This window comes from Acomys minous (assembly GCF_964271855.1).
Source record: "Acomys minous genome assembly, chromosome: 5".
NCBI lineage: Eukaryota > Metazoa > Chordata > Mammalia > Rodentia > Muridae > Acomys > Acomys minous.
The window spans coordinates 115358499-115385818 of NC_140494.1; the positions used below are offsets into that span (position 1 = coordinate 115358499).

At 50.6% G+C, this 27320-nt stretch overlaps 1 protein-coding gene across 3 annotated transcripts in view; it reads left to right on the forward strand.

Annotated features, from left to right (window-relative positions):
• The first annotated feature begins 706 nt into the window (after nt 1-706).
• Nucleotides 707-27320, forward strand: part of PSTPIP1 (proline-serine-threonine phosphatase interacting protein 1) — a 44816-nt gene continuing 18202 nt past the window's right edge. Inside the window, exons 1-3 of one of the 3 annotated variants that reach the window (XM_084782285.1) lie at nt 707-883; nt 1840-2005; nt 2980-3191. In XM_084782285.1, the coding sequence (XP_084638411.1) occupies nt 3156-3191 (36 nt within the window). In that variant the 5' untranslated portion in view covers nt 707-883; nt 1840-2005; nt 2980-3155. Of the gene's footprint in view, nt 884-1839; nt 2006-2694; nt 3192-27320 lie in introns of those variants that run through there. The other 2 variants (XM_084782287.1, XM_084782284.1) reach the window with 2 other exon arrangements.

Consider the following 27320-nt stretch of genomic DNA (forward strand, 5'->3'; position numbering starts at 1 on the left):
AGCTCCAGGCAAATTGTGTTTTGAAGCAGCAGGAACAGTCATTAAAGAGCTGTGATTTTAAGGCCCAGCTTCCCCTCCCGGAGGTCTGGGTTCCGTGTGGGCGATGGCTGGGGAGGGAGGGAGTCTTGCTAACAGACAGTTCCATTTCCTGAAGGCTTCCTGCACACCTCTGTCCTATTCCTGCTTTCTTCCATCTCTGTCTGTACTCCACGGCTTCACTCATCCTCCCTGGTAGCGCCACTCACACCTTATTGTTACTGAAAAGAAAAAAAAAACCCTCCCTGTTTATTTCCCACCTCCTCATCACAACACTGTCTTCTGGTTCCACCCCATAAGGAGGGATCTTTTTGGAACTTGTCTTTCAGTCTGTCCTTCCCTTAGGGTGGAAACCGGATCTGCCTTCCTCCTGGCAGACCTGTCCCAGCATTCTCTGTGACTCTATGCTGAAGGCGAAGGTCTCATGGTCACGGTGACAGTCTCCAGCATCTGTAACAGCCCCAGGGGGTCTGTTCTCATGGCAACAATGTTGAAGTGTGATGTACTCTTAGCCAATGAGACACCGGGGGAGATCTCCCAAGAGGCTGAGGGGAAGACAGCCCGGCTTCCCCTTCTCCTTTGATGTGGCTGCATCTGGGGGTGTAAACTTGAGGTACCACAGCTAGCAAGGAGGAGGACCGTCAGAGGACCTCGCCAGCTGACATGTATAAGACAGTGAACGCAACCACAGCTTCTTCCAGCTCAGGTTTTCCGCCCATCACCCGGGGAGAGAGGGTCTAGGGTAGAACTGGCGTGTTGATGAGGATAACTACAGAGGCTGGGGGCATTTGTGTTGGGACCACACCAGCCCTCTGCTTCTTCACCCTTTGAACTTGGGGGAGTTAAGGTAATCACAGGGTATCTTGCCTTAAGGATGAGTATGGGATGGATGAGGACTAAGGGACTTGATGATGTGTCTGGCACTTAAGTAGATGCCCCAGAGCCAAACTGGCTGTTCTGCCTGCCCAGGCCTAGGAGCTGTAAAAGGTTTGAGGGATGGGAGGATTTGACCCACCTATGAAGACCAAGGAAGGCAGTCTAGAAAGAGGCGTGGGCTGCCAGGTATGTTGGCATACACTATTTGTCATCCTGGTTCTCAGCAAGTAGAGGCAGGAGGACCAGGAGTTCAAAGCCAGCCACATGAGACCCTGTCTCAGAAAAACAAGACACAGAGAGAGGTGCGTGTGCAAGAGCAAAGTGTGCATCTAGAGGAGCAAGTGTGCCTCTAGGGAGAGGGGCCGGGCTGACCCAGCAAACTGGAAAGAAGAAATTAAAACCAAAACCCAAAAAAAAAAAAAAACAAAAAACAAAACAAAACCTGGAGAGGTTAGGAGAGAGCCAGCTTCAGCTGTTCCTGCCAGTTAAAACAAGGCTTCTGGTAATGGAGGCTCTGGTTTGCTTTCCAAACTCGTTTTACAGATGGAAGAGAGAGGCATTTTACACCCATTTTACAGATGGAGACACTGAGCTGAGGAAACTATGACACTGGTAGCAGCCTCGGCACAGGCTCTGTGAAGCTCAAGGTATCCACACCACAAGCTGTCTGCACCCGCAAAGAACAGAAAACCTGGGTACTGTGATACTCAGGCTGCTTTCACGGGAGCTCAGTGACTGGCCACCTTCTGAAGGATCAGGGTTTGATTCCCAGCACATGCATCAGGCAGCTAACATCTGCCTGTAACTCCAGCTCCAGAGGATCTGTCTCTTCTAGCCTCTACAGGCATCTGTACGCACAGCACACACACATATGCACACAAATAAAAATTAGAAAAAAATAGAAATAAATCTTTTTTTTTTTTAAAGATGCTCTAGTCCCAGAATTCTAGAGAGAAGAGCCTCCAGCAGCCGTCCCACTGTGTTTCTTCTTGGGAGTTGCTTCAGGAAGCCTGGGTGTGGCTCTCTCTAAGCCCTGGCAAGTGTAACCTGCACTTGGGAGCTCAGCTGCCTGATCAACACAGCCTGTCCTAAGGTAAGCCTTGGTGAGGGTGGTGATTTGCGGACAACCCCTGACTCATCCTTTTCACGAGCCCACCCTGGCCTCTGGCCTCCCAGAAGCCCTTTCTGCTGAGTGGACGAACCCTGTCTCAGAAGCATTCTTGATATGAAATACTTTCCCAAAAGCTGGAGGTGGCAGGCAGGGATGCTGAGGCTCTGAGTTAGAAGGTCAATTGAGGTCCTTCGGCTACTGAAGGGGAGAGACTCCAAGTTAAACAAACTCCAGACTCCTGTCTCTCTCAGTCATAGACTGAAGATGGGATGAGTGAAGATTTGCACAGGGACCAGGACCCATGCCACGTCAGGCTGAGCTCCCTTGGCTGGTTCCCTGCTCACTCCACCTTGATGCTTTCAGAACCCCAGGACCACAGCTGAGTCTCTCCCCTTACTGTGAGCAACTTGAGGGTGGAGCCTAGTCTAGGGCATGAACTGCTAAGATTGGAATCAATAGTGGATGTTCTTGACCTGGGTGAGACCCCAAGAACCTAACTTCTTGGGGCCCGGGCAGGTGGACAACAGCCTCAGGATTCCTAACTTGACGGTTCTAAGGCTAAACTGGGCCAGGACCCAAGAGAGGCGACAAAGTGGCAGGTGGCAGGCGGGGGCTGCGCAGGAGAACCGCAGCAGCTCGACTTCCTGTGGGTTAGAGCCCTGCGCCTGCCCTGGGGGAGGTTGCACAAACCTTCCTGTGCAGGCCCTCAGGCTGCCTGCCTGCCTGCCTGCCTGGCCTGTTCACATCCTGCCTCGCTCCCAGCCTCTGCCTGCCACCTGGGCTGCCTGCCCTGGGCCTCAGCCTGCGTCCTCCTCCATCACCGGGGCTGGCGAGAGCCTGGGCTGGACATCGTGGCCCACCCTTCCATCACTGGGCAGGGTTCCTTCCTCATTTCGCCGCTGACTCTAGCCCCAAACAAAACAGGTTGAGCTTTTTTTCCCCTCCCTCCTCGGCAGTTGTCTCTGGCTTGTGGCTGCCTTCTGAGCGTTTTGCAGACAGCGCCGCCGGCTGAAAGCGGGAGGGAGGGCCTGGGCCAGCGTGCTGGGACAGGGACGTGCTCCTGGCGCCTGGCTGGTGTTCAGCCCTGCTACAGACAGGAGTGCTTAGCATTTGACACAACAGCCGCCTGAGGATGATGGCCCAGCTGCAGTTCCGAGATGCCTTCTGGGTGAGTGGAATCTACTGGGAGCGGTGAGCTTGAGGAACAGGTCCAGCCGGGCCTAAGAGGGTGACGTAGGGTTGCATCCCTGTGAAGGGAGTTTTCTCATAAAAATTGTGCCTTGACTTCGGTCTTAATTATCATGGAGATGGCCTGGGCCACAACAGTCTCTACTGACATCAAAGGGGGTCTTGGCTTGGAAGATTTCTCTACAGACATTACCCCCACAGCCAGCAGAGGGATGGCCTCTGTGCTCACAAGCTGATTCTCCTCTGGGACAGGCAGCCCAGCAGCAGAGCTTGCCAGGGCAGGCTAATGGAGGATTTGAGGAGAGTATATAGGGAAGGTGACAAGGGAGAAGTCAGCAGCCCCAGCACCAGGCCAGCTTTGGTTTGGTTTGCGTCTCAAGCTTCATATGGGCTGGGTAGGTCACCGTTTCTCTCTGGATCTCAGTTCTACATCTATATAAAGGGAAATAGGTATAAATATTTGGCCGCTGAAGGTGATTCAATGCAGCGAAGCCCTGATGCCTTGCCACTGTTACTTCTCTCTCACCCAGCCTCTGCTCTCATACCGAAGGCGGCTGGGCTAGGCAGCTTCTTACTTGCCGGTTCCAATTCAGCACAGGTGTAAATCAAATCCTATGAAATAAGGGCACCTGGCAGCACAGGGGCTTGGCCCAGGCCACAGAGCTTGTCCAACCCTCTTGTTTTCCCACTTTCCCCTCAGCTTATCCCCTATTTCCCCACCCCTGACTGTTCCCCCCAACCCCACCCCCACCCCCCACCCCATGGCACTTGGAATCAAGCTGAGCCCTTTCTGTTAAAGCTGGGATGTGTTTCTCCCGAGGGTGACACTCCAGTACCACAGGGGACACTCTCAGGACCTCTCACTCTTGTGGTTCCTCCTCAGCGGGAGCCAGAACCCGCTCCTGGGGCTGTGCAAGGAGGATGAGTGTGAACAAACCACCCTTCCTTCCTTTCCCGCCAGCTTTGCTGAGGCCCGTGCCGGCGTGTGGGTGGCCTTCCTCCCTTAAAGCTGATTTCGCAGAGACCTTGCCTGAAGAGGACACCTTGTGTCCATCTAGGCCTCAGTTTCCCCGTCTTTACAAAGAGAGCGTAGGGCCAGTCCATAGCTGTAGTTGAAGGCCACTGGCTTTGCCCATCACATTCACCAGGGCGCCCCTTGCTCAGGCAGACAGCCAGAATCCAATTGCTGCTCTGACTTGGAGCCCTGCAGCCCAAGAAGGCCAGAGGCTATTTTATCCCTCATATCTCTCTATCACAACCCCAAACTCCTGGGCCCCCCTTCCCTCGATCAAAGCTGAGGCAAACAGCAGCCCCAGTGGCAGGGCCCAGGCAGAAGGCCGGCACATAAGACATCAGGGTGTGGCAGCAGTGTCGAGAGCAGCTGCACTCCGCTCACCCAGGGCTGCTTCCTGGGTGGTGTCACTCCTGTGCCCTGAACTTGCCACACCTCAGGGATGCTGCTGGCCTCATGGACTTCAGGGACCATCTCATCTCTACAGCTGATTCCCTAGGACTGGGTTAGGAGAAGCTTCCCAGGGAAGGCAGAGCAGGGACAAGGAGGAAAGTGGACAATAAGAACCTTTTGCACTGTCCCTGGGCCCTGCATCCTGGTAGCCGACTCTGAAAAATAGTCTTAGGCCTAGAGTGGTTGCATATATACACCTGCAATCTCAATTTAGGGAGGCAGATACAAGAGGGTCAAGGCAAGTTCAAAGCAAGCCCTGGTCTGCGTGATAAGACCTTGTCTCAAGTGACAAAGAGAGACCAAGGCAGTGGATGTAGTGAGGGAGAAGGAAATAAAAGAAAAAGATAAATCCAGGGTTTTTTTTTTAAATTAAATTTTATTTATTTTTATTTTATGTGTTTGAGTATTTTGCTTGTACACCATGTGCATGCAGTGCCTATGGAGGCCAGAAGAGGGCATCAGATCCGCTAGAACTGTAGTTACAGATGGTGGTGAGCCACCCTGTCTGGAGTAGGAATTAAACCCAGGTCCTCTGGACGAGCAGAGCAGCTAATGCTCTCAATGGTTAAGCCATCTCTCTAGCCCCAACATCTAATTTTTAAGTAGCAGAAGGAAACCTCTGAGCCTGAGGGAACATATGCAATCTCAGAGCACATCATTTCTCTGGCAACTTTGTCTATCCTGAACGCAGGTGGGAACCAGCTGTATTTCTAATATCAGGTCCTAGGGGATAAAGACGTCATTACTTCATCAGAGCTCATATGCTTTACACACAGGAGAGAGCCTAAAGTCGTGCGTGTGTGCATGCATGCGTGCGTGCGTGCGTGTGGTGTGGCGGCACATGCGCCATGATGTGCGTAGGTCAGAGGATGGCCTCTGGAGTTAGTCTCCGTTTCACCTGTTTGAGACAGGATCCCCTGATGTCTGCTGCTCTGTGCACCTGGCTATCTATCTGGCCCTTGAGTTTCCGGGAATTCCTGTCTCTCTAATCTTGCTTTAGGCACTCTGGGATTATAGACGTGGGCGGCACCTGATTTTACGTGCACTCTGAGAATTCAAACTTGAGCCTGTATACTTGTATGCAAAGCGCTTTGCCTACTAGCTACCCCACCCCCCCAGCCTCACCCTAATATTTTTTTTACAGGCCCCACAACGTGCGGGACCATCCTCCCAGCCAAACTGCCACCGTCTTTCTGAGTTCAGCTGGGGGCTCTTTACCATAGAGCGTCTCTGCCGGGCGCGTTGCTATTGGTTCTCTCTGGGAAGGAAGGGCTGGGAGAGCAATGCCGCCCTCAGCTGAGTATCGGGCTGGCCGCCATCTCGCAGGTGTCTGCAATTGTGCCCTGATTGCATGTGGCCTCGCCTCGGGTTCTGGGAGAAGGGTTAGAGCATAGACCCAGGGAAGGCCGAGGGGAGAGGCCCCCCCCCCCCACCTGTGAAGCCGTGGGGGAAGCTGTCGTCCTCGTCGGGTGCGGACCTTCTGTGATCGGCTTTCCAGTCATCCATGCTCCTTCCCACATCCCCTCACGCATTCCTCAGTAAGTAAACTCATTGGTTCCCCACCGTGGCCTTCGGTGGAGTCCGCTGCGTCCGTTTGTCATCGGAACCATGAGAGGAGAGGGTAGATGTTCAAGCCTCCATCCAGGGAAGGAATTTTATCAACAAGCGTGTCCGTGGGTCCTGTAGATGCAGCCTGCGGAGGTCTCTTTGGGGCTTGATTCATTGTTGGCGGCGGAGAAATGTCGGCTGACCTGAGCTAGTTAGAGGCGTTCTCACCTGGTAACCAAGGAGACAAAAAAAAAAAAAAAAAAAAAAAAAAAAAAAAGGGCATGATGGTCCAGGTCCATGATAGACCTGTGATCTGGTGTTTGAGAGGTGGAGACTTAGAAGAATAGCAAGTTTAGGGCAGCCTGGGCTACAAAGGAAGCTGTGGACTAGCCAGGGATACACAGCAAGGCCCTGTCTCAAGTCGTCGCTCCCAGAAAAGGAAGACATAATGGGACATTAGACTTAGAAGCAGTGGGACATTTAGCGTGGGATTAGATGCAGTCCCGCCTGCATTGCGACTGTCTGTACAGCCACACGGTACTGATGGCCTGCTTCTGGCTGTGCAGAACATTCCAAAGCTGCTGTGGGAGTGAGTTTGGGTGGCGGGCCACAGTAGGAAGAAAAGGATAGTTTGATTTCTGTTAAAAAAAAAATACATATAATAGCATTGTTATCAGCCAGGTGTGGTGGCACATGCCTTTGATCCCAGCACTTGGGAAGCAGAGGCAGGTGGATCTCTGTGAGTGTGAGGCCAGCCTGATCTACAAAGTAAGTCCAGGACAGCCAGGGCTCTATGTAACAGAGAAACCCTGTCTTGAAAAAAACAAAACAACCAAACAAATAAAAAAAAACCGCATTGTTATTTACTATAACATTGTAACTGCAGATAATTTGTGGCTAAGTCTCAGAGCAGGACCTGTTAGGTGAGGTCAGATTGGGGCTGAGAATCCAGGCTTCTCCCACTGAAGGCTTTGTGCCTTATAGACTGGCTTAGCACTTGGCTACAAGTTATAAGCAACCCCAGGCCACCTCAGCCCCAGATGCCAGTGACCATGAATGCCCCACAGTCCACCTGTCTTCCTGAACTCATTTTCCTTGGTTTCATTTCCTATGACCTGTGTGTGTGTGTGTGTGTGTGTGTGTGTCTGTCTGTCTGTCTGTCTGTCTGTCTGTCTGTCTCAGTATGTGTGTGTCTCAAAATTACATTTTAATTGATTTATAGGCAGGCACACTCACCATGGCATGGCAGTGTATGTCAAAGGACATTGTGCAGGAGTCATTTCTTTTCTTTCCACTTTGGGGATTCTGAAGGTTGAACTCAGGTCACCAGGCCATCTTACTCAGGTCACCACTGAGCCATCTTACCAGTCCCTACAAGCAGTTTTCTGTGTTGGATCTAAAAAGTACCTTGAGCTTTATTCCCACTTCTGTATGAACCGGCCTATTGGGCCTTCAAGGATGTCACAGCTCAAGTTGGAGAGTGTGAGGGCACCAGATGATTGGCCTAGAGAAGGCTCTAGAACAGCAATGTTCAAGTGGTGCCTTCCCAGCCTGGCCTCTCTGCTCCCTGAGACTTGCACAGCCAATGATCTTTGCAAAGGAATTCTTTGGGCATTGTTTTAAGAAGGAAAACCTGTTTCTGAGCCAGATTTTCATAAGATCCATCAGATCTCTTTGGGGATAGTTGAAAGGAAAAAGTAAGTGCCAAAAGAGACTGAGGCCCATATGATGGCATGGGCCCTCGCCTCTTGTTTGGGTGCTAAGGGACATGGCTGAGCCTTTCCCGTCAGTACATGGTCATATCTCAGCCTTCAAGGCTGGGCCTGTCACTTCCCTGTGTGTCCCTTTTGCTGCTGGTGCCTCTTCCCCTTCCTAGTCCCAAGACTGAGTTTCCCCATTTAGGCTGAGAGAAGAAAACGAAGGGGCCCCCACATCAGCATCTCCTAAAGCCATTTGTCCTCTCTTTAGGACCTGTTACCATGGTGACACAACAGTGTGCCATCTGCCATGCTGTCGAAAGTCTGTCCTGGACTGTTAAAGCTATGAATAGGTCTTCTTTAAGAAAAAAAAAATCAATTAATATAAGACCCCAAAAGGAAAGTGGGAGAAAAAAAAGTACAAAAGAGTACCCTTACATCACACCACATAAACAGTAATATTTTGCTAGATATTATTAGTTTACATAGGCACAAACATACTATGCACATAATTTTGTATTCTCTCATTTTATGTTCGTGGTATTTAATTTAATTTCTTATTTTAAGTAATAGTAAAATGCATATATCATAAAATATATCATTTGGATACTTGTCTCTCCGATGTATTCAGCTGAAGAATTTGTTCTTGAATATTTGTATAAATCCACTGGGACAAAAATTTGAGATGTGTGTTACTTAACAGGAAGTTGCTCTAATATTCACAATAAAGGGAACTGAGAGGCATCATTTCCAAATCTGTCGTGCCGCGTACTTGGCCAAATATGAATCAGGCATGTCACAGTTCGCTTATCTCAGAGTCTGAAGTTTTCTTCCCGATGATGTACTCGAGAGGCTGAGGCAGGAGGGTTGTGGGACTGACTACTGTGAGTCCAGCCTGTCCTACACAGTGAGTCCTGTCTCAAAACAACAATCACGAGAGGATGCAAAAGCAAAAGATGCGGCCATTACAGCTAATCTGAGCATGCAGGAGCCAGTGGGCGGCTGGACACTATACACACAGCCCAGGGACTGCAGGGAACGGAGGAGCAAGGCTGAAATATACTAGCAAAACCTGGGCCTAATGGTTGTCAACAAACTACCACTAGCTGGTTGGTGGGTGGTAGCTACGACACCAAAGGCTGCATTTCCCTCTAGGAGTTTGACTGGCAGGGCAGGGATAAATTCTTCAACTGAGGCCATATATTTATCAGCTTAACTCTCCTTCCCCAAGTTCTGGGTCCTCGTGCATCCCTTGCTCTTTCCCACCTTAGCCTTTTTTTTTTTTTTTTTTTTTTGAGACAGGGTTTCTCTGTGTAGCCTTGGCTGTCCTGGACTCACTTTGTAGACCAGACTGGCCTCGAACTCACAGAGATCCGCCTGCCTCTGCCTCCTGAGTGCTGGGATTAAAGGCGTGCGCTGCCACCGCCCAGCTCTACCCTAGCCGTTTTTAAGTTGTACAGTTCAGTTGCGTTGGGAATATTCACACTGTGGTGTGACCTTCGGCCTTTTAGGATGAACCCCATGGACATGACTGAACACGGCACCATCTTGGAAGGCAGTACAGTTTTCTAGCTTTTGGATTCAGTCAGCGCCCTGTGGTTTACTTATCCCACAGTGTGCAACCTGGGGTCACTGTCAGTTGTTACTCTGGCCAATGGTACAAGGGGTTGATCTTTGAATATAAAGATTTGCACTTGGGGATTACTTCCTGGGGTAGATGTCTGAAAGAAACCTCTGCTTTAAAGAGTGGGTCAGTTCCTTGGTATTGGTATGAACATCAGCTTTTAGACCTCTTAAAGCCCTCTGGCTAAGGAGGAGCCTTTTTACAGTGTCAGGGGAGATCTCAGTGACTTGAAAGGGTACAGGCCTGTGGGGGATGAACCAGAGTCAACAAAGGTTTATGGAAGGACTTGGAGCTGGCCAAGACTTCATTGCCTTAGGGTCAAGAAGCCAGTGTTTCCATGTGGGCGGGTGCCTGGGAAGCAATGGGGCCTTGCAGAGAGTCCAGGAGATGAACCAGGAGGCTCTGAGTATCTTAGCCTTGGCTGCCACTGGCCACCTTCCACATCTCCCTGCCGTGCCTGCTGGGAGGACCGGGGCTGGACAGCCCGAACGTGTCTGGAAGATGTGTGGTATGTCAGTGATCAGCAGATACCAGCATGAGCCTGTCTTCACAGTGAGACTCTGGAAGGCTACACAGGGATGTGGTTAGCTGCTCAGAGCGTAAGAGAAAAGTGACCCATGGGGGACAAGCCTAGGTGAATGTGAGCACTTCTGTAACATTGTCTATCATTGAGTCTGAGTCATATCAATTTAACAATGAATCAAACAAATCAAAATAGAGAACATTTGTTTCAAGTTTCATGAAGACTTTTCTGAGTCTCAGCTGCTTAAGTCACCCCCGGAGGAACAGAGCAGCGACACTTTGTGCTAGCACGGAAGCTTCAGGAAGCTCCAGGGCACACATGGATCAATGCTCGCTGCTCTTGGATTCCAGGAACAGCTTGGTTGGATAGTAATCTGCATGGGATGGCCTGCCTGCCCCCAGTGGGTTAACACTGGTTCCTGTGGGTTCAGGAGAGGTGGACTTTCTCTGCCTTTTCTCATTCTGATGGAGGAGGGGGTTACTCTTTGCAACTAAACATAGATTACATGCGTCATTTAGAAAGAAAAAAAAAAAAAGAGAGAAAACATTTTAAAACGAAACCAAGTGATTCCTGCTTTCAAACCCAAAAGGTATTTTTAGGCCAAGTGTGTGGTTTAATAACATTAACGTCTTCCACAGGCTGTGCATGAGGGCAGCCAGAGACCAAGAACTTGGCCCCAGTGTGTCTGTTCTACAGGCGTACCCAGCTGTCCGTGGGTGTTAGGAGATGGCAGAGATTTGTGGCTCTGCTGGCTCTGTCTTTTTTGTTTTGTTTTGTTTTGTTTTTTGAGACAGAGTTTCTATGTGTAACTCTCTCTCTCTCTCTCTCTCTCTCTCTCTCTCTCTCTCTCTCTCTCTCTCTCTCTCTCTCTCCAGTGCTGTGATTAATGGTGTGTGTCACCACCCAGTGGCTGTGCTTGGTTCAGCTTTTGCGCGGCCTGCCAGTTGTCCCTGGCTGCAGGATCCACTCTCTGTAGAAAATGTGAGGCGATTCTCCATGACCCGCACAGAGCTAGAGCAGCCCCAGGGAGGCTGGGGGAGTTGGGGTAGCACAGTGCTTGCTTGGATGTGAGAGGGAGGGGAGCCTCTGGGAGCTAGGAGGAGGGCAGGCCAGAGATGTGGGAAGGGAACAGGGCACAGTGGACACTGGGCAAAGCAAAGCAGCTGTAGGAAGGGAAACCCAGGCTGGACAGTGAAAGACATCTGTCCCTTGAGTGGCAGATACACTTCCTTTTCTGAGCCTTTCCTATGGTGGCAGTGGCCTCGGGCTGGACTACCCTCCCATGTCACCCGAGCTGGCTGACACCGCAGAGGGAAGGAAATTAGTGGTAAGGCCAAAAATGCCTCGAATGAGCTGCCCACACACACCAAGGCTACCCTCTGTGATGGCTGTGAAGGCCACTCCCTTACAGGCTCTATCTTTTTTGTCTTCTAGATTCCCAAGGGACCAGGCTTTCTCAGTGCTTTGCCTGGTGTCACCCTCACTTTCTGGATGGGCTTGGAGACAGTAATTTCCCTTTCTCAGCCCCACTTTGCTAATCTGTTTTGGAGCTATGAATCACTATCACCTACAAACTGGCTCGGAGGTAGGGGACCATTGCTGATTCACCACAGTCAGCTGGGCCAGGATGGGTCTCCAGGAAGATTTATAACTGGATATGGGTCTCTTCAACATAAATCTTTCCGGCGTACCTCTTTGACCATGTCCAAAATTATATTCTGCCACCAGCAAGTTGTCTTTTTGGTTTTAAATCACAAGATGACCCATGCCATCTCTTTCAATTACACTAATGGTCTCATGAAATTGCTCTTCTTCTTCTTCTTCTTCTTTTTTTATAATTATTTTTCAGTCAGGCATGGTGCCGGGGTAGGGAGTGGGGGTTGGAACATAACTGTAATCCAAGTACTGGGGAAGCAGAGATAGGAGAATCATGAGTTCAAGACCAGCCTGGTCAATATAGCAAGATTCTGTCTCCAAAAAATATGTGTTAACTGATACATAACAACTGAGCTGGGGAGATGGTTTCATTGGCAAGGCGCCTGCTGTGCAAGCATCAGAACCTGAGTTCAAATCCCCAGCACCCATGTAAAAGCCAGACAGCATGTGTCTGTAACCAGTGCTGGGGAGGTGCACACAGGGGGATCCCTGAAGCTCACTGGTCAGCCAGCCTCACAGAATCGATAAGCTCCAAGTTCAGTGAGAGAGACCACGTCTCAAAAAATAAAAATAAAAATAAAAACGAGGTGAAGAACAACTGAAGGAGGACCCTAAAGTTGACCTCTGGCCTCCACGTACAGGAAGATGTGCAAATATAGTGAACAAGAACACACATACTGCACACATGTACACACGCACGCGTGCGCGCACACGAGAACTGCACACATCAGTGGGGCACCATGAAGCGGTTTGATAACATATCCACTTCCTCACACGCTATCATTTCTTCATCATGAAAACTTGCAAAATTGCTGTTTTCAGCTCAGTACTGTTGAGAGCCTGGTGTCCCTAGCCCAGCGTTGAGCAGAAGAAACAGGCTGGGACAGGAGAAATGGGACTAGGGCTTTGGACCTAGGTGAGGCTCGGCTACCGCTAGCGTTAGAGGACCCCTTGGGATTCTGGGAAGGGTGGCGTTTGCTGAGGCCCTGCACCCTGATGAAGAAGTGACTGAGCGTGTAGGCAGGCCAGCCACCAGAGGTGATGGCAAGTAGCCCCAGAGATTTGCCACCAGTGTGAGGATAGGGTGTCAGCGGGGAGGGCCCAGGGTGCAGAGACAGGCATGGGAAATGGAAGCACGCCAGCATGGAAGACAGAATGGTTGAGGCAGGTATCAACCGTGCTGTGTTCTAGAGGCTCGTGTGGCCAGAAGGAAGGCAGATAGAGGAGACAAAGTCGGAGCTAGAGCAGGACCAGAGCCCCCAAAAGCCCCAGTGCCTGGCTCCCGACCAATTAGGTCAACTTTTCCGGGCTGGGGGTCAGGGTAAAGTTGGCCTTAAATGTGTGGCCATGCCAGAATGCCCCTAGAGCACTAAGCTGGAGTGCTCGCTCAGCCTTTATCACCTGCTGGCTTCCTTGACTCACCTGAGAAGCAGTAGGGTTTGAAGGTTTAGGGTACCTGTGTGGAGTTTTTATGGTAAATATATGTAGCATAAAATTTACCATTTTATCAGTGTTAAGTGTGTCAGAAAGTGGCATTAAACACACTCAACGGTTTCTAGAACTGTTCGTCGTCTGTCCAGAAACTACTCCCCTTAAACAATATAATTCCCTCCCTCCCTTCCTGCTCTAAGTCTACTTTCCAGGCTTGTGACATGATACCCAGGGAAACCAGCTTATAAAGAGGGAAGGTTTCTTTGGGCCCATGGTTTCAATTGGCTACTTGGTCCCATTGCACTAGCCTGTGGTGAAAGCAGAACCATCACTGGAGCAAAGCTGTTCACCTTATGGCAACCAGGAAGGAAAGGGGGAGGCGGGGCTGCGGGAGAGTGGTGTGGGGAAAGAGGAAGACAGGAGGGAAAAAGGAAGTGGAAGCGGAGGACAGAGAAGGGGGGTAAGCTGGTCCCAGTACCTTCCTCAAGAGCAGGCCCTTAATGCTGTGACTTCCTTTCATGAGGATTTACCGTCTAAAGGCTCTGCCACCTTCCCGTAGTGCCACAGGCTGGCAGCCAGGCCCTGACATGAAGGGCTTTGATGGATATCTTCTCCTCATCCCTTTTCATCTCTGTTCCACTTGGGTGAGCACCGGGGAGCGGGGGGGGGGGGGGGGGGCCCTCTGGGCCTTGACCCTAAGGCCTTGCATGTGCAAAGCAGGTCTCTCATGGCTCCATCCCTACCTCTTGCTCCATTCATTTGTTGGTTTCGGTGGGTTGTGTTTGTTGGTCTGAGACAGGGCCTTTCTGTATATCTCAGACAGCCCTTGACCTTGGAGCGATGCAGTTGTAGCTGTGTGACCAGCCCCAGCTCTCCTGCCTGCCTCTGTGAATTTCACTAGTCTAGGTACCCACATCCAAACAAGCAGAGCCCCACCATGTTTTTTTTTTCTCCTCCGTCTGGTTTAATAGGCTTGACATGATGTCTTTGAGGCTCGTTCGTGCTGTTGGGAATTGTTTCTTCTTGAATGGCACAATTGCATGCCATCATAGTGAAGGAAATAGGTCTGGGGTCAGAAAATGACCACATGGTCCAAAGCAGTTTGGTAAAACAGAAAGTCTTACTTTTGCTGGAGTTAAACAGACAAGCTCACCCACAGTGTGTCCTGCTGGGTTTTTATTCCTAACGCAAAGGGGTCCTGTGCCTCAGGCTGAGTGGTCCCAGCTGAGGCTCCCACTCTTAACAGCACTGGCTGGTTGAGAACAAGGCAGCTAAAAGCAGAAAGAGCAACTCTGAGCACATATTTTGATTTCATGAAGTGCCGGCCCTGGAGGAATTTGAAATTCTGCCAAGTGGCTTCTTTTGAAAAATACTTTTTCATGGAATTTTGTCTTATTTGACCATTTGATAGAAAAGACAGCACAGTCTCTTTATAATTCAGACAGAGAGTGAGGGCGCGCATGCCTGGCCTGCGTACTCCTCCATTGGTGGACTCTCGCTGTGTCTTCCTTTGGGCTGTCAAAGGCGCTAGAATTCAGGTTTTCTGGATCACATGGCAATGCCATGTTTAACTTCCATGCCAGAGTGGTGGTCAAACTCAGGGCCTTGTACATGCTAGGTAAGTGCCCTACCCCAAACTCTACCCCAGCCCACCAGCATCAACGTTCTAACCACCCATTTTATATCCCCTCAGCCAAGGGGAAGAGTTAGGATTTGTCTACCTCTTTGCTGAGGCTTGTTACTTCCTTTCTTTCTTCATTTTGAGTCAGGGCAATCCTAGTGTGCATGGAGTGGTGTTACATTGTGGTTTGATTTGCATTCCCTGACGGCAAATGATGGAGGGCTTTTCTGGGGCTAGTTGGCCACTGGTACATCTTCAGAGAAACGTCTACTCAAGGCCTCTGCTCCTGTTTGAATTGTGCCGTTCATCTTGTTGTTGTTGAGGCCTTTCTGTATTCTAGGTCCGCATTCCTTAACAGCTATGTGAGTTCTCAGATCTTTTATTCTCTTTTGTAAGTTGTCTTTTTACTCTCTTGATGTTGGCCTTTGATGCACAAACATTTGCTCATTTTATTCAAGTCCAGCTTACCTATTTTTTTTTGTTTTGTTTTGTCATATCATATTCAGGACGACACTGGCAAAAAAAAAAAATTCAATGTCAGGAGGCTTTCCTCTTAGATTTTCTTTTCAGATTTGTATGGCTTTAGATCTTACGTTTGTGTCACGACACATTTTGCATTGATTTTTGCTCATGGTATGAAGTAAGAGTCTGAGTTCATTTTTTTTTAATGTGCACATCTAGCTTTCCCAGCACTATTTGTGAATATTCTTGGAACTCGTACAAAATCAATTGATCAGGGGCTGGAGAGATGGCTCAGTGGTAAGGGCATTTTCTGTTCCTCTGGAGGATCTGAGTTCAGATCCAGACACCCATAACAGGTGGTTCACAAAAAACACCTTTAACTCTAGCTCCAAGGGACCTTGTGCTCTCTTCTGTCCTCTGAGGGGACCTGCACACATGAGGGATACAACTCAAACATACATAAAAATAATAAATGAATGAATGAATGTTTCAAAATCAATTGGTCATAAGTGTGAGGTTTTACTTCTGGGCTCTTAAAAACGTTTTTAATGTGTATAGGTGCCCTACCTTCATGTATGACTGTGTGTCACTGTGTATACACAGGCCTACTGCCTGCAGAGGCCAGAAGAGGCCACTGGATCCCCTAGAATTGGAGTTAGAGGTGGTTGTGAGCTACCATGCTGGGCATCAAAACCAGGTCTTCAAAAGAGCAGCCCGCGCTCTTAAGCGCTGACCGATCTCTTTAGCCCCTCTGTCTGACATCTTTAGTGTACCCCACTGTTCTATGAGTCTGCCTTTGGGCCAGTACCATGGTTTGTTGTTGTTGTTGTTGTTGTTGTTTTTGTTTTTGTTGATGATGATGTTTTGTTTTATTATAGCTCTATAGTAAAGCTTGGAATCAAGAAATATAAAACTTCATCCAGGTGCAATGGCGCACCCCTGTAACCCCAGCACTTAGGAGGCAGAGGCAGGTGGATCTCTGTGAGTTCGAAGCCAGCCTGGTCTACAAAGCAAGTCCAGGACAGCCAGGGATACACAAAGAAACCCTGTCTCAAAAAACCAACCAACCAACCAACCAACCAAAAAAACAAAAAAGGCTTCAAACTTTGTTCTTGTTCTTTTTCAAGATAGTTTTGGCTGGCTAGGTCTTTAGCTGGGTGGTTTTGTTCTTATTTAATAGGTAAGGAAACTGAGGTCTGATCTTCCTTTAGTTACGTTCTCTGGCCTGGCTACCCACTCATGACAAGCTCTGCTGCCTCCCCATCCTGGGTGTACTAGGGAGACCCCGAGAATGGTTGGTTCTTCTTGGTGGTGACCTACCTGTCTCTTTGTCAGGTAATCGCATCCCCGCTTCAGGCTCCACAGGTTCTCAACATCCCTCAAGAAGGGTCTGGGCTAGGTAGTCCAGGCTGCTGCCTCCTCTGTGGAACATGGTAGGCCCTGCTGGGAGTCAACGCTACTGTGACCTCTGCCTGCCTGACCTGCTGTGAAAATGTGGCCCTTCTGGCCTTTGCTTCAGGAACCACAGGCTCGGAAGCAAATGCTGCTCCTTTCTTGTGTCTTCTCGACACCTGTCCTTGCACTAGCTCAGGTCCTGTTCCCCAGGCAGAGGATAGGAAGGCTCAGAAGGCCAGCTGAGAGCCGCTCAAGCAAGCAAGGCTGGAGGTGGCCAGCAGGGGTGAGGTGAGGCAGGGGTGAGGTGAGCAGGAGTGAGGCGAGGCAGGGGTGAGGTGAGCAGGGGTGAGGTGAGTGGGGGTAAGGTGAGGCAGGGGTGAGGTGAGCAGGGGATCTCCACGAAGTGTAGACCATGCCCCTGGAGCTGCATGAGAACTGAATCAAGAGGGATGGGGGAGTCCATACAGCCCAGCGTGGCATGAAGGGAGGTGCTGCAGCGGAAGTGCCTGTGATGACTCTCACTTTGATACAGGGAAAGAGTAGAAACTGACCCTGGAGAAAAATACCTGAGTGTGGTTCAGGCAGGATTTTCCACCAGCCTGTGGGGAGTTTCATTCCAGCCTTCAGATAGTTGCCAGCTCTAGAGGAAGGAGTTCGTAAACACAGACTGAGATGAAGTGTGTGTGTGTGTGTGTGTGTGTGTGTGTGTGTGTATGTGTGTGTGTGTGTGTTTTAGATAGGGAGCTTATGGCTCACTGTCTAGACTAAGCTGGCTTGTTAGCAAGCTACTGGGATTCGCCAATCTCTGGTTCTCCGGTACTCGGATTAGAAGCGCACTTTCCCAGCTGAGCCATCTCCTAGCCTGAGAAGGATCTGTCAGATAATTACTGTCCAGGGGCCCTCAGCCTGCCCAGCTTCCTGGGGCCCAGAGGAAGGAAGCGCTTGCTGTTTAGAGACAAATTTTCCCAGGATGTGGCTCTATACAAGTGTTCACTGGCTGTGTTCGGCAGGGCAAAGCAACGTCCCAGTTCTGACATGGAGTCCTTTTCTTAGAGGGGCCCCTCTTTTTTTCTCTCACTCTGACATTAGACCCCAAGAACTTACCTACTATGGCCACAAGTGGCCCTATAAGCCCTCCAACTTTTTGCACCTTTGGTTTCTTATCTAGAAAGGATGTGGTATAAATCACCTTCTGTGGAAGAAGGTTGAAACTGAGAGGCACACAAACCTTAAGGACAGGGTGTCTCACACACACTTGCTGAAGTGCCAAGCCTGGTTAGCGCTGAGCCTTGGGAGAGTTCAGCCACAACAGGGATCCAGACCCTACTAAGGCTGCAGGAGAGCCTGAAAGGCTTTCTGCAGAGGAAGTGTGACAGGAGCGGACTCCTCCGCAAGTCCAGTAGCTCAGCCCAGCACTCACTGCAGTTCACAGCCACAGGGCAGGATATCCCACGCCAGCCCTGCAGAGCACGAGGTATATGTATTCACCCAGTTTCCAGATGGAAAAATTGAGACCCAGATAAATATCACAGTGAGGCTCCAACCCTGGTTCTCCTTTTCAATTTCCTTCTTGGTTGTCTTTAGTCAATATGTGCTAACCACAACAGGCACCGTTTCCCAGAAGCTTGCTGAGTGTCCAGGCTTCCTTATGAGTCATTTCATTGAGTTCTCAGAGCCCCTGGAAGAGACGATGGTGTTTACCCTACTTTCCACAGGCAGTGGTCTCAGCACAAGGGTTGAGTGACTGGCGGGACTGATCAGGCCCAGAAGCCAACGCTGGAACTCCCCTTTCGGCCAGTACTCTTCCTGAGACATCCTCTGGCAGGAAAGAGTAGGGGCTATGAGGCCTGGGGGTGGCATTTTTCAGGACAATGTCTGAACCTTTGGTCCCTGGTTTCAGGTGTAGGAGTCCTTCACGGGCTGCAGGAAGGACACCAGCACGACGCCAGCAGTGTCCGTCCTTCCCTTGCAGATAGCCTGCGACCCTTCAGTTTGCTGTAGGGGGTCAATGTTTTCTCCTGGTCTCACAGTCAGGGGTGGCATCATTCCCTCCTCTCCTCAGTTCACTTACCCTCAACCAAGGCCTCTGCCTCCTACCCTGCTCTCTGCCAGGCCCTGGTGAGCCCTGGAATGACTGCCGAATCCGCACGGCAGGGGCTGCACGGATGGCAGGTATGTCATTAGCACTGTGGGATCCACTATCCTGTGATGGAGGCAGCTGTTGTGTAGCACTGGCCTTTCAGGTTCTATGAGGACCAGAGGGATCCTGTAGTAAGAGCACCGGACTCGTGCTGGTCTGTATCCCACCAGATCCCACCCGCCACTGGCTTCCTTCTTCTGAATCTGCAGTCTGCCTCTTTCTTTGTGTTTCTTTGTGTTCCCTGGAATTATTTGATCCCTCAGTTTGCCTAACAGGACTCTGCCCTGGCCAGCTGTGTACCACGTCTTTAGACTCTCTCTCTCTCTGTCCCCTCCCCCTTTTCCTCTTCCTCCTTCTTTCTGGCACTGTTGGCTGATGTCTTGAAAGTAGACATAAGAGCTACAAAGTTCTCCATCCAAAAGGTTCATTTCCATCTTGGCCTCTGCCTGCAAGGTGTTCTTCCTCCCCCACCCATCTCCGCCCCCCATCCCTGCCTCCCCACATTCCCCCCCCCCCCGCCCTGCCCCCCACCCCACCGCATCCCTGCCCCCTTCTGCATTTCTAACGTCTCAGTTTCATGAACCAGGAGACAGAAGTGGAGTTTGAGGTGAGCCTTTAGACAAGGCAGCATCTCACAGAGCAGGGCCTCTCAAGGACCATGTAGGGTACTTTCCTTCCTCACAACTGAGACCCATTTGGGTTTTATTTTGTTTGGTTTGAGACAGGGTCTCACTGTGTAGCCCTGGCAGTCCTAGAACTTGCTATGTAAGCCAGGCTGACCTTGAGTGCAAGAGATCTGTCTGTTTCTGCCCCTCAAATGTTAGAACCAAAGGTATATATTACCATGCCTGGCCACTCAGGCCCATTTAAAAGCATAAAGCTTGTCAGCCATCTAGACCTTATTCAAAAGCAGCTGTGCTCTCCCAACAGAGGGTAGCCTCTTTCACACCCACTTCCCACACCCATGCCCTGTGCTCAGTGTGACCAAGTTCATGAGCAGCAGGCCCAATTCCACACTCTTCCACACTTACACTGGCTCCTCAGGTAGTTCCTGGAAAGGCCTGACAACTCACAGTGTTCTCTCTCTGTTAGGCTCCCAGAAGCTGGAGGGCAGCCATCAGCCACAGCGCTGTGGCTCCACTGTAGTTTGGAGCCCAGTGTGGACCTACACATCCCCAAATCCTGGCAGTTATCAATGCAGGGGAAGGGCTTGTAAGGACAGAAGAGACAATCAGACCAAAACTTGGTGGGAGGTTCTGGAAACTTCTTTCTACCTTAAGTTCTGGTTAACCCAGCTGGACACAGAACAACTCTCTCCTCAGAGGGAGGAAGAGTTTATTCTTTTGTTTTTTGTTTTTTGAGACAGGGTTTCTCTGTGTAGCCTTGGCTGTCCTGGACTCACTTTGAAGACCAGGCTGGCCTCGAACTCACAGAGATCCACCTGCCTCTGCCTCCAGAGTGCTGGGATTAAAAACAAGCGCCACCACGCCCGGCTAAGAGTTTATTCTTAAGCCAAATATGAATGACGATGGCCCCAGGACAAGTTGCCTCCAAAAGATATGGTCCATGTGGAAATGTTTTATACCTCAAATAGTGCGTGCGCACGTGCGTGTGCGCGCACACACACACACACACACACACACACACACACACACACACATTAGTTGCAGAACAAAGACTCTCATAAATCAAGGCATTTACTAAATGCATTGGTGGTGATACAAGTAGGTGAGTCACAGCAAAGAGGGACACTGACATAGTTTTAAATACTACCTGATGGCATTCTTAGCTTTGGAATTGCTGGAAGCTAGTGGCCTGCCAGGGGTACTCTTTAAAGGCTTTGATAATCACAAGGTTACTAGGTCAGACACTGAGGTGGGTAGTGAATGGTTTTCGGAGGGACTGAACGTAACCCAGGATGGCTTGACTTTGCTCTGCAACATTTTACCTCTCCATCATCATTAAGTTACTGCTCTTGGCCTTGCAGATCTTCCAGTGCAGGTGTGGCCTTTCTTTTTGTTTGGCAACTTCAGTGCATGCTCATTTGCCCACGTGGGTGTGCCATGTTCTCTAAAATGTAAGTCTGCCTTTGCTTACTGACCCTCTCTCTCCAACTCCTAGCCTAAAACATCTCAGAAGAGCTGCAAAGCGCCTCCCTCTTCCCAAGACATGTGTCTGTCTGGATGTGATCCTTCTGGCCCCCCAGGGCCAGAGGCACCTGGACACAAAAGCTCTAGATGAGCAAGACAACCCGAGTCCTCGCTGGGCAGCCCCTGACCTGCACACACATCACACATCGCCAGCAATGGGGCAGCTTCCACCTATGTTTGCACTGCATTATTTCCAGGACTGCTTGGCTCTTGGCTCTCCTCGTCTCTGCCTCGGTGACTCGAGGACAGGGCATCTGGAAACGCCAATCACTGATGCTCCTTCTGTCCCTGATGGTCCCACAAAATCTGTCGGTTGGACAACATTCCCCAGACCACCTCCCCTACTTGCCCCCCCCCACCAGACTCACTAGGCTAGTGTTGGCACTCTCACGGAAGCCTCTGGCCAACTCTTGTCCGTCAATCCTTCTGTCTGTCTGACCTTTCTTAATTAGCCAACCAGTAAATATGGAGGTGAGTCCCATCTCAGGGTAATTACTGGGGCAGCAATGGAAACATCTTGCTTACTGCCCATTGACTTATTCTTCCTATGTGTACAGTGGTTCACAAGATCAGCCCCTGTATCAGAAACATAGGGACAGCCTAGCTAGCTGGTTAAGGGTGGTGAGTAATGACTCATCAAATCCACAAGCAAGTGGGCTGGGCCCCTCCTGGGGCCCCAGCAGCAGTCACAGAGCTAGGTCTTCTGGAGAGGTCCCTTAGGTGTTTCTCTGGCCCGCCATTGGGTGTAGGGTTGAGCACAGGCGCTGGGTACCGGGTCCTGCAAGGAGCCAAGCAGCGCACTCTCCACTTTCATCTCCAGGGCATTGGTTTGGCTGTGTCAGGTTCCCCAGTGGCCTTTGTGGCTGGCTTCTGAGACCACAGGAGACAAGCAACAGCAAAGCGGCTGCTAGTGACAGAGCAATGGCAGGCACAGTGGCTGCAGAGTCCCTGCTGTCATTTGACTGAGGGAGGAGAGAGAAGGCAGGAGGAGGAGGCAGGTGGATTTCTGTGAGTTTCAGGACAGCTAGGGAGGGATACACAAGAGAAACCTCATCTCAAAAAGCAAGCCAACAAACAAAACCCATGAGACACTAGAAAGTGTTTTGCTTGTAGGTAGGGTACAATGGGAAACTTTTTGTTTTGTTGTTTTTGTTTTTTTGAGACGGGGTTTCTCTGTGTAGCTTTGGCTGGCCTGGAACTCACTCTGTAGCCCAGGCTGGCCTCGAACTCACGGAGATCTGAGTGTTGGGATTAAAGGCGTGCTCCACACTGCCCAGCCTGAGAAACTTAACGTGTTTGTTTTTTGACTTTGTGGATCTCATCCTCCCAACACTTGGGCACCCCTGGCGCCTCTCTAGCCATGTTTAAGTAAGAGTCAGGTGTGTCCAGCCTACTATTCAACACTTCCTGTCTCACGAAGATTGCCTGCTCTCCCAGCTTTGCACAGGGAGCTAGCCTGCTGGTGGCAGATGAGACAGCACTAAGGAGCTGTCCCTCACTTGTCATGCTGCTCACTGCTGCCCAGTCAGTGGCCTCTGCTGCCTCCATGGACAGGATGCAGAGCAGTGGCTCTGAGGGAGTCTTATTTCCTGACTGCTGTTGTAACTGATGATGATGGCCCAGCTGGCAGGTGCCACAGAACAGCCCTTGCCTCCTGGTCACCTCTGCAGGTTCTCTGCCTTCCTCACACCCCCTCTGGATACCCACTGTTTGTTTCCTATAGCTGCCACTGCCGATCCCCCTATTCTGTCCCAGCTGTTTGTGACATGGTGCTGCCCTGGGTGGCAAGGAGCACCTCTCCCTGTAGGAAGTCCTCCTGGACAGTTAGGGCCCCACTTGGTTCTCGGGTGAAATTTAGGTCCCTTGGAACTAGAGTCACAGATGGCTGTGAGCTGCCATGCGGGTGCTGGGACTCAAACCCAGCATCCTCTGGAAGAACAGCCAGTGCTCTTTACTACTGGCTCATCTCTCCAGACCCCCCAAGGAAAATTTTAAAGCAATTCCTGCGGACCACTCGCACCCCAGGCTCCCTGTCTCTCCACTTATAAGCAGCCACAGCCATACCCTGTCCTGAATTGCTAGGGAAGATGAAAACGCTCTTCCACATGATGCTGAGCTTCGACTCACGAGAGCACCCTGCTGAAAAGCTGCTGAATGTCACTCCCTCTGTGTCCCCTCCACAGTCTGGAGGTGGAGCCCGAGGTGGGTGACCTCAGCTCAGTTGCCCAGCTTTATTCTTGCCACATAAAAACTAAAGCCAAAACCCAGGCCTCCCTCAAAGGCTCCAAGTTCACTTGTCTCCCATATCCTCCGTTCTGGAATTCTATTCAAGAGAACCTTTGAAAATGGCTCTCCCCTGCTTCAAGTGTATCTGGGATAGGAGAATGACAGGATGACTTATTTTTCCCAGCCAGGCCACAGGGCCATGGAAGGGTCTCTCTGCTGGAGGGAGGTTGGCTAGCTGGCAAGGGAGGCATAGGAAGCCTTGACCAGCCATTATGTTAAGTCCTGAGTATGAGGCCTGGTAGAGAGACGGAGTAATGGAGGCTTAGGACCAGATTCCTGGTCTGGGCCATGTGAGTTCATGTCTTTCAGGTCACACAACCTCTCTGGGTCCCATTTTCCTTATCTGCAAATGGGGGTTGGGGGGAGTCATAATCTGGACCCCAGGGCACTGATCTGTGTTTGCTATTCCCACGTGGCCAGCCTAGTCATGAGCTTCTCAGATCAACTGTGTAGCGAGAACTGTGAGGCCGTTTCCACTCGGAAGGAAGTGGAGGCTGGGAACAGCCAGGACCGTGGAGTGCATGTGTGTCGGGGGGGTGAACCACATCTAGTGTATGGAGCTCCTCCCCGCCTCCCGAGCAGGATTAGGACCGGTACTGACCTCCAGCACACTGAGTGGGTCTAGCCTACAGAAAAGCCTCTTGCCAAAACATCCTGGGTGAAGAAAGCAGGCACAAGAAGCGGAAGTAGTTTGCTCAGGAGGCCTGGTCAGCGTGGCCAACCCCCATCAGCCACCCAGAGTGATGGCCGGGAAAAGGAGGAAGTGGTAGTGTGGGTTGGGGGCTGCTGCTCCACCCGACCAGTGGGGTCATTGCAGGGTCTGACAGCTCAGAGGCCTGACAGGGCACACTCCGGAGGAGTCAGCTGACCACATCTGCATAGCAAGGCACCTGGGCTGCTTCTGTATCCCTCAAGGCTAAGGCAGGAGGATGCATCCTCCTGAAGAGCTGGGTTGGTCCCCTGGGCCTTAGAGTGCCACATATTACGTGGCAAAGCTGACCCAATACCTGGCTCAGTGGGCCTTTCAACAGAAGGGACTGTGTCTACTAAGCACCCAGGGCCCTGGCCTGGCATGAAGTTTTTCCCAGGCCACCAGGCTGGGTGTGGCTTCTAGCTAGTTTTTGGTGCCAATCTAGGCAGGATTGCTCTGACCAGACTGGCACACCTATGAGTCCACGACACCTGGATTAAATCCTCAACAACAGCCTTGTTTTGAGGAGGAGACAACTTGAGTGATCATTTTTCAAAGACACCTTTCGTTTTGACTTAGGTTCTGGGGCATTGGTTTGCGTATATCTTGTTGTAGTTTGTTTCGTTTTTTTGAGGCAGGATCTCACTCCACAGTCCAGGCTAGACTTGACCTCATGTTCCTCTTACCCTAGTCTCCCAAGTGCTGGGGTAGGCATTGTGTTGTCAGGTGCAGCCTCAAAAGATATGACATATGGATGCATATGGGGGGGGGTGATTTCAGGTGTCCTTCCTCAAGAGCCATTCACCACACTTCCTGAGGCAGCTTTCTTTCTGGAACTTGGATCCCACTCGTTTGGCTATGCTGGCTGGCCAGCAAGGCCCAGGAACCTGCCTGTCTCTGCCTCCCTCAAGCTAGGGCTACAGATGCATGCCACTGTGGCCAGCTCTTTTATATGTTTGCTGGAGATCAAAGTCATGTCTTCAGGCTTGCATAGCAAGCTTTATCAGGTAAACCATCTCTTTAACACAAAAGCTGCCTTTCCCCACACCATGTCCCTCTTGCATGAGGTTTTGATTTGAGTCACACCAAAAACTATCTTTTTTAAATTAACTTTTTTTTTTTTAATGCTTAAACATGAAACCATTCCTGGGCTAACTAGCTCAGTGGTCTCAGTCTCCTGGGGCCCAGCGAGGCTGGGATACTCCAAGTTCTGTTGAGTTGCCGTGGGCTGTCTCTGGCCCTCACTGTCCTCTGTTGTTTGCTGGTTCTTGGTGTTTTCATCAGGGCGAAGGCTCTCAGCATGATCAGCGGTAGTGGGTGGTAGATCCTCACAAACCGAGAGCTTGCCACTGCCAGGCTGTCCCCCACTGCCCAGTATCCCAGCCACTGAAACCTTTTAAGAGTAAATGCAAAAGGGAGACCGACTGGGCCCCTAGTCTCAGATCCGCTTGCCCCAGGGTAGGACTGTTTGTGGGTCATGAAGTAGAATGGCCCAAAGTATGGGGAACGGCGCCTGGAAGCAAAGTCGTCTGTGGTCTGCACATGTGCAAAACGCACAGCTCTTCATGGCCGGAAAGCGGGGCCATTAGCTTATCTGAGGGGAACTTGAGCTTCTCGAGGTCAAAACATCACTCAGACGACACTTAGGGAGACTCAGGTGAAGAACGGTGGTTTTATACAGAAATGGCTGTCGAGTTCCTGAATAGCAACTTAGACAAACATAATTTTTTTTTTTCGAGACAGGGTCTCTCTGTGTAGCCTTGGCTGTCCTGGACTCACTTTGTAGACCAGGCTGGCCTCGAACTCACAGTGATCCACCTGCCTCTGCCTCCCGAGTGCTAGGACTAAAGGCGTGCGCCACCACGCCCGGCGACAAACATAATTTTCGTGCCTCACCCATTAACAGTTTCAGTATAGGGAAGCTAGTAGGGGGCCGATAACGTACAGCTCACTGTATGACATTCAGAATTGGGGATTTCTTTTCTTGCTTTTTCATTTATTTATTTGTTTTTCAAGACAGGTTTTCTCTGTCCTGAACTTGCTTTGTAGACCAGGCTGGCCTCAGACTCACAGCAATCTGCCTGCCTCTGTTTCCCAAGTGCTGGGATTAAAGGTGTGTGCCACCACACCTGGTTATGCTTTCGGTTTTGTTTTGTTGGTTGGTTAGTTGGTTTTTTGAGACAGGGTTTCTCTGTGTAGCCTTGGCTGTCCTGGACTCACTTTGTAGACCAGGCTGGCTTTGATCCACCTACCTCTGCCTCCAGGGTGTTGGGATTACAGGTGTGTGCCACCACGCCTGGCTAATTTTTTTTTCCTTTTTTAAGACAGTTTCTTTGTGTAGCCTTGACTGTCCTGGAACTTACTCTATAGACCAGGCTGGCCTCAAACTTAGAGATCCATCTGCCTCTGCCTCCCCTGAGTGCTGGGATTACAGGCGTGCGCCACTGCGCCCAGCTAGAATTGGTGACTTCTAACAAAAACTAAAAGTAAGTGACAAGGGAGAGCGTGGAGGCTCAGCCTGAGCAGGGAATGGTACAAAGGGCTGCTGAGGGTAAATAAGGCTAGGCCCGTGCATGCTGGCTGCTGCTGCTCAAAGCCGGGCTGGGCTCCATAGTGGCCTGGAAGTGGAGGCCACAGCCTCTGGATGCTGTACCCTGAGAATGGCTCGGGCCCTGGAGTGCTGCCTAGTGTCCCCATCTTTGACTACCTTGTGGGTTCTTCTTTCTTCTACCCTTCACCTATTTTCTACCCTTTCAACTCCCTAACAGCAGATAGGAGCGGGGGGGGGGGGGGGGGAAGGGGGGGTATAGAGAGGTATGGAAAGAGATCCCTGAATATAGTTAGGGGTTGAAAAGGGGGCGATGTTATTGTTAGACTATTTACTGCTAATTAGGAGCATCAAGTTCCTTAGGGCAATTTTGATCTTTGCTGCCAGGGTATCTGATGTCTTCTTTGCACACTGCTACTTAACAAACCGAGATTAACAGCAACAACAACCCACTATGCCTCTTGGTGCGCCAGCATTTACAGACACTCTGAAAAGTCCCCAGAATTCCAAACGTCACACACTCACAGAAACTATCTGCAGCTGGCAAATTCACGTCTCTGCTAGAGCATGAGGCAAATCGTAGTCAGCTGCTGTGGACAATCTGAAGCAGCCTCATATCCCGTACCTGGGATTAAAACGAAGCCATAGCTCAGCAGGGCGCGTGGGCGCATGCCTGCAATCCCAGCACTAAGGGAGGCAGAAGCAGGTGGATCTCTGAGTTTGAAGCCAGCCCGGCCTACAAAGTGAGTCAGGACAGCCAAGGCTATACAGAGAAACCCTGTCTCGAAAAACCAACCAACCAACCAACCAACCAACCAACAAAATAAAACTGAAAGCATAACCGGGTGTGGTGGTGTACACCTTTAACCCCA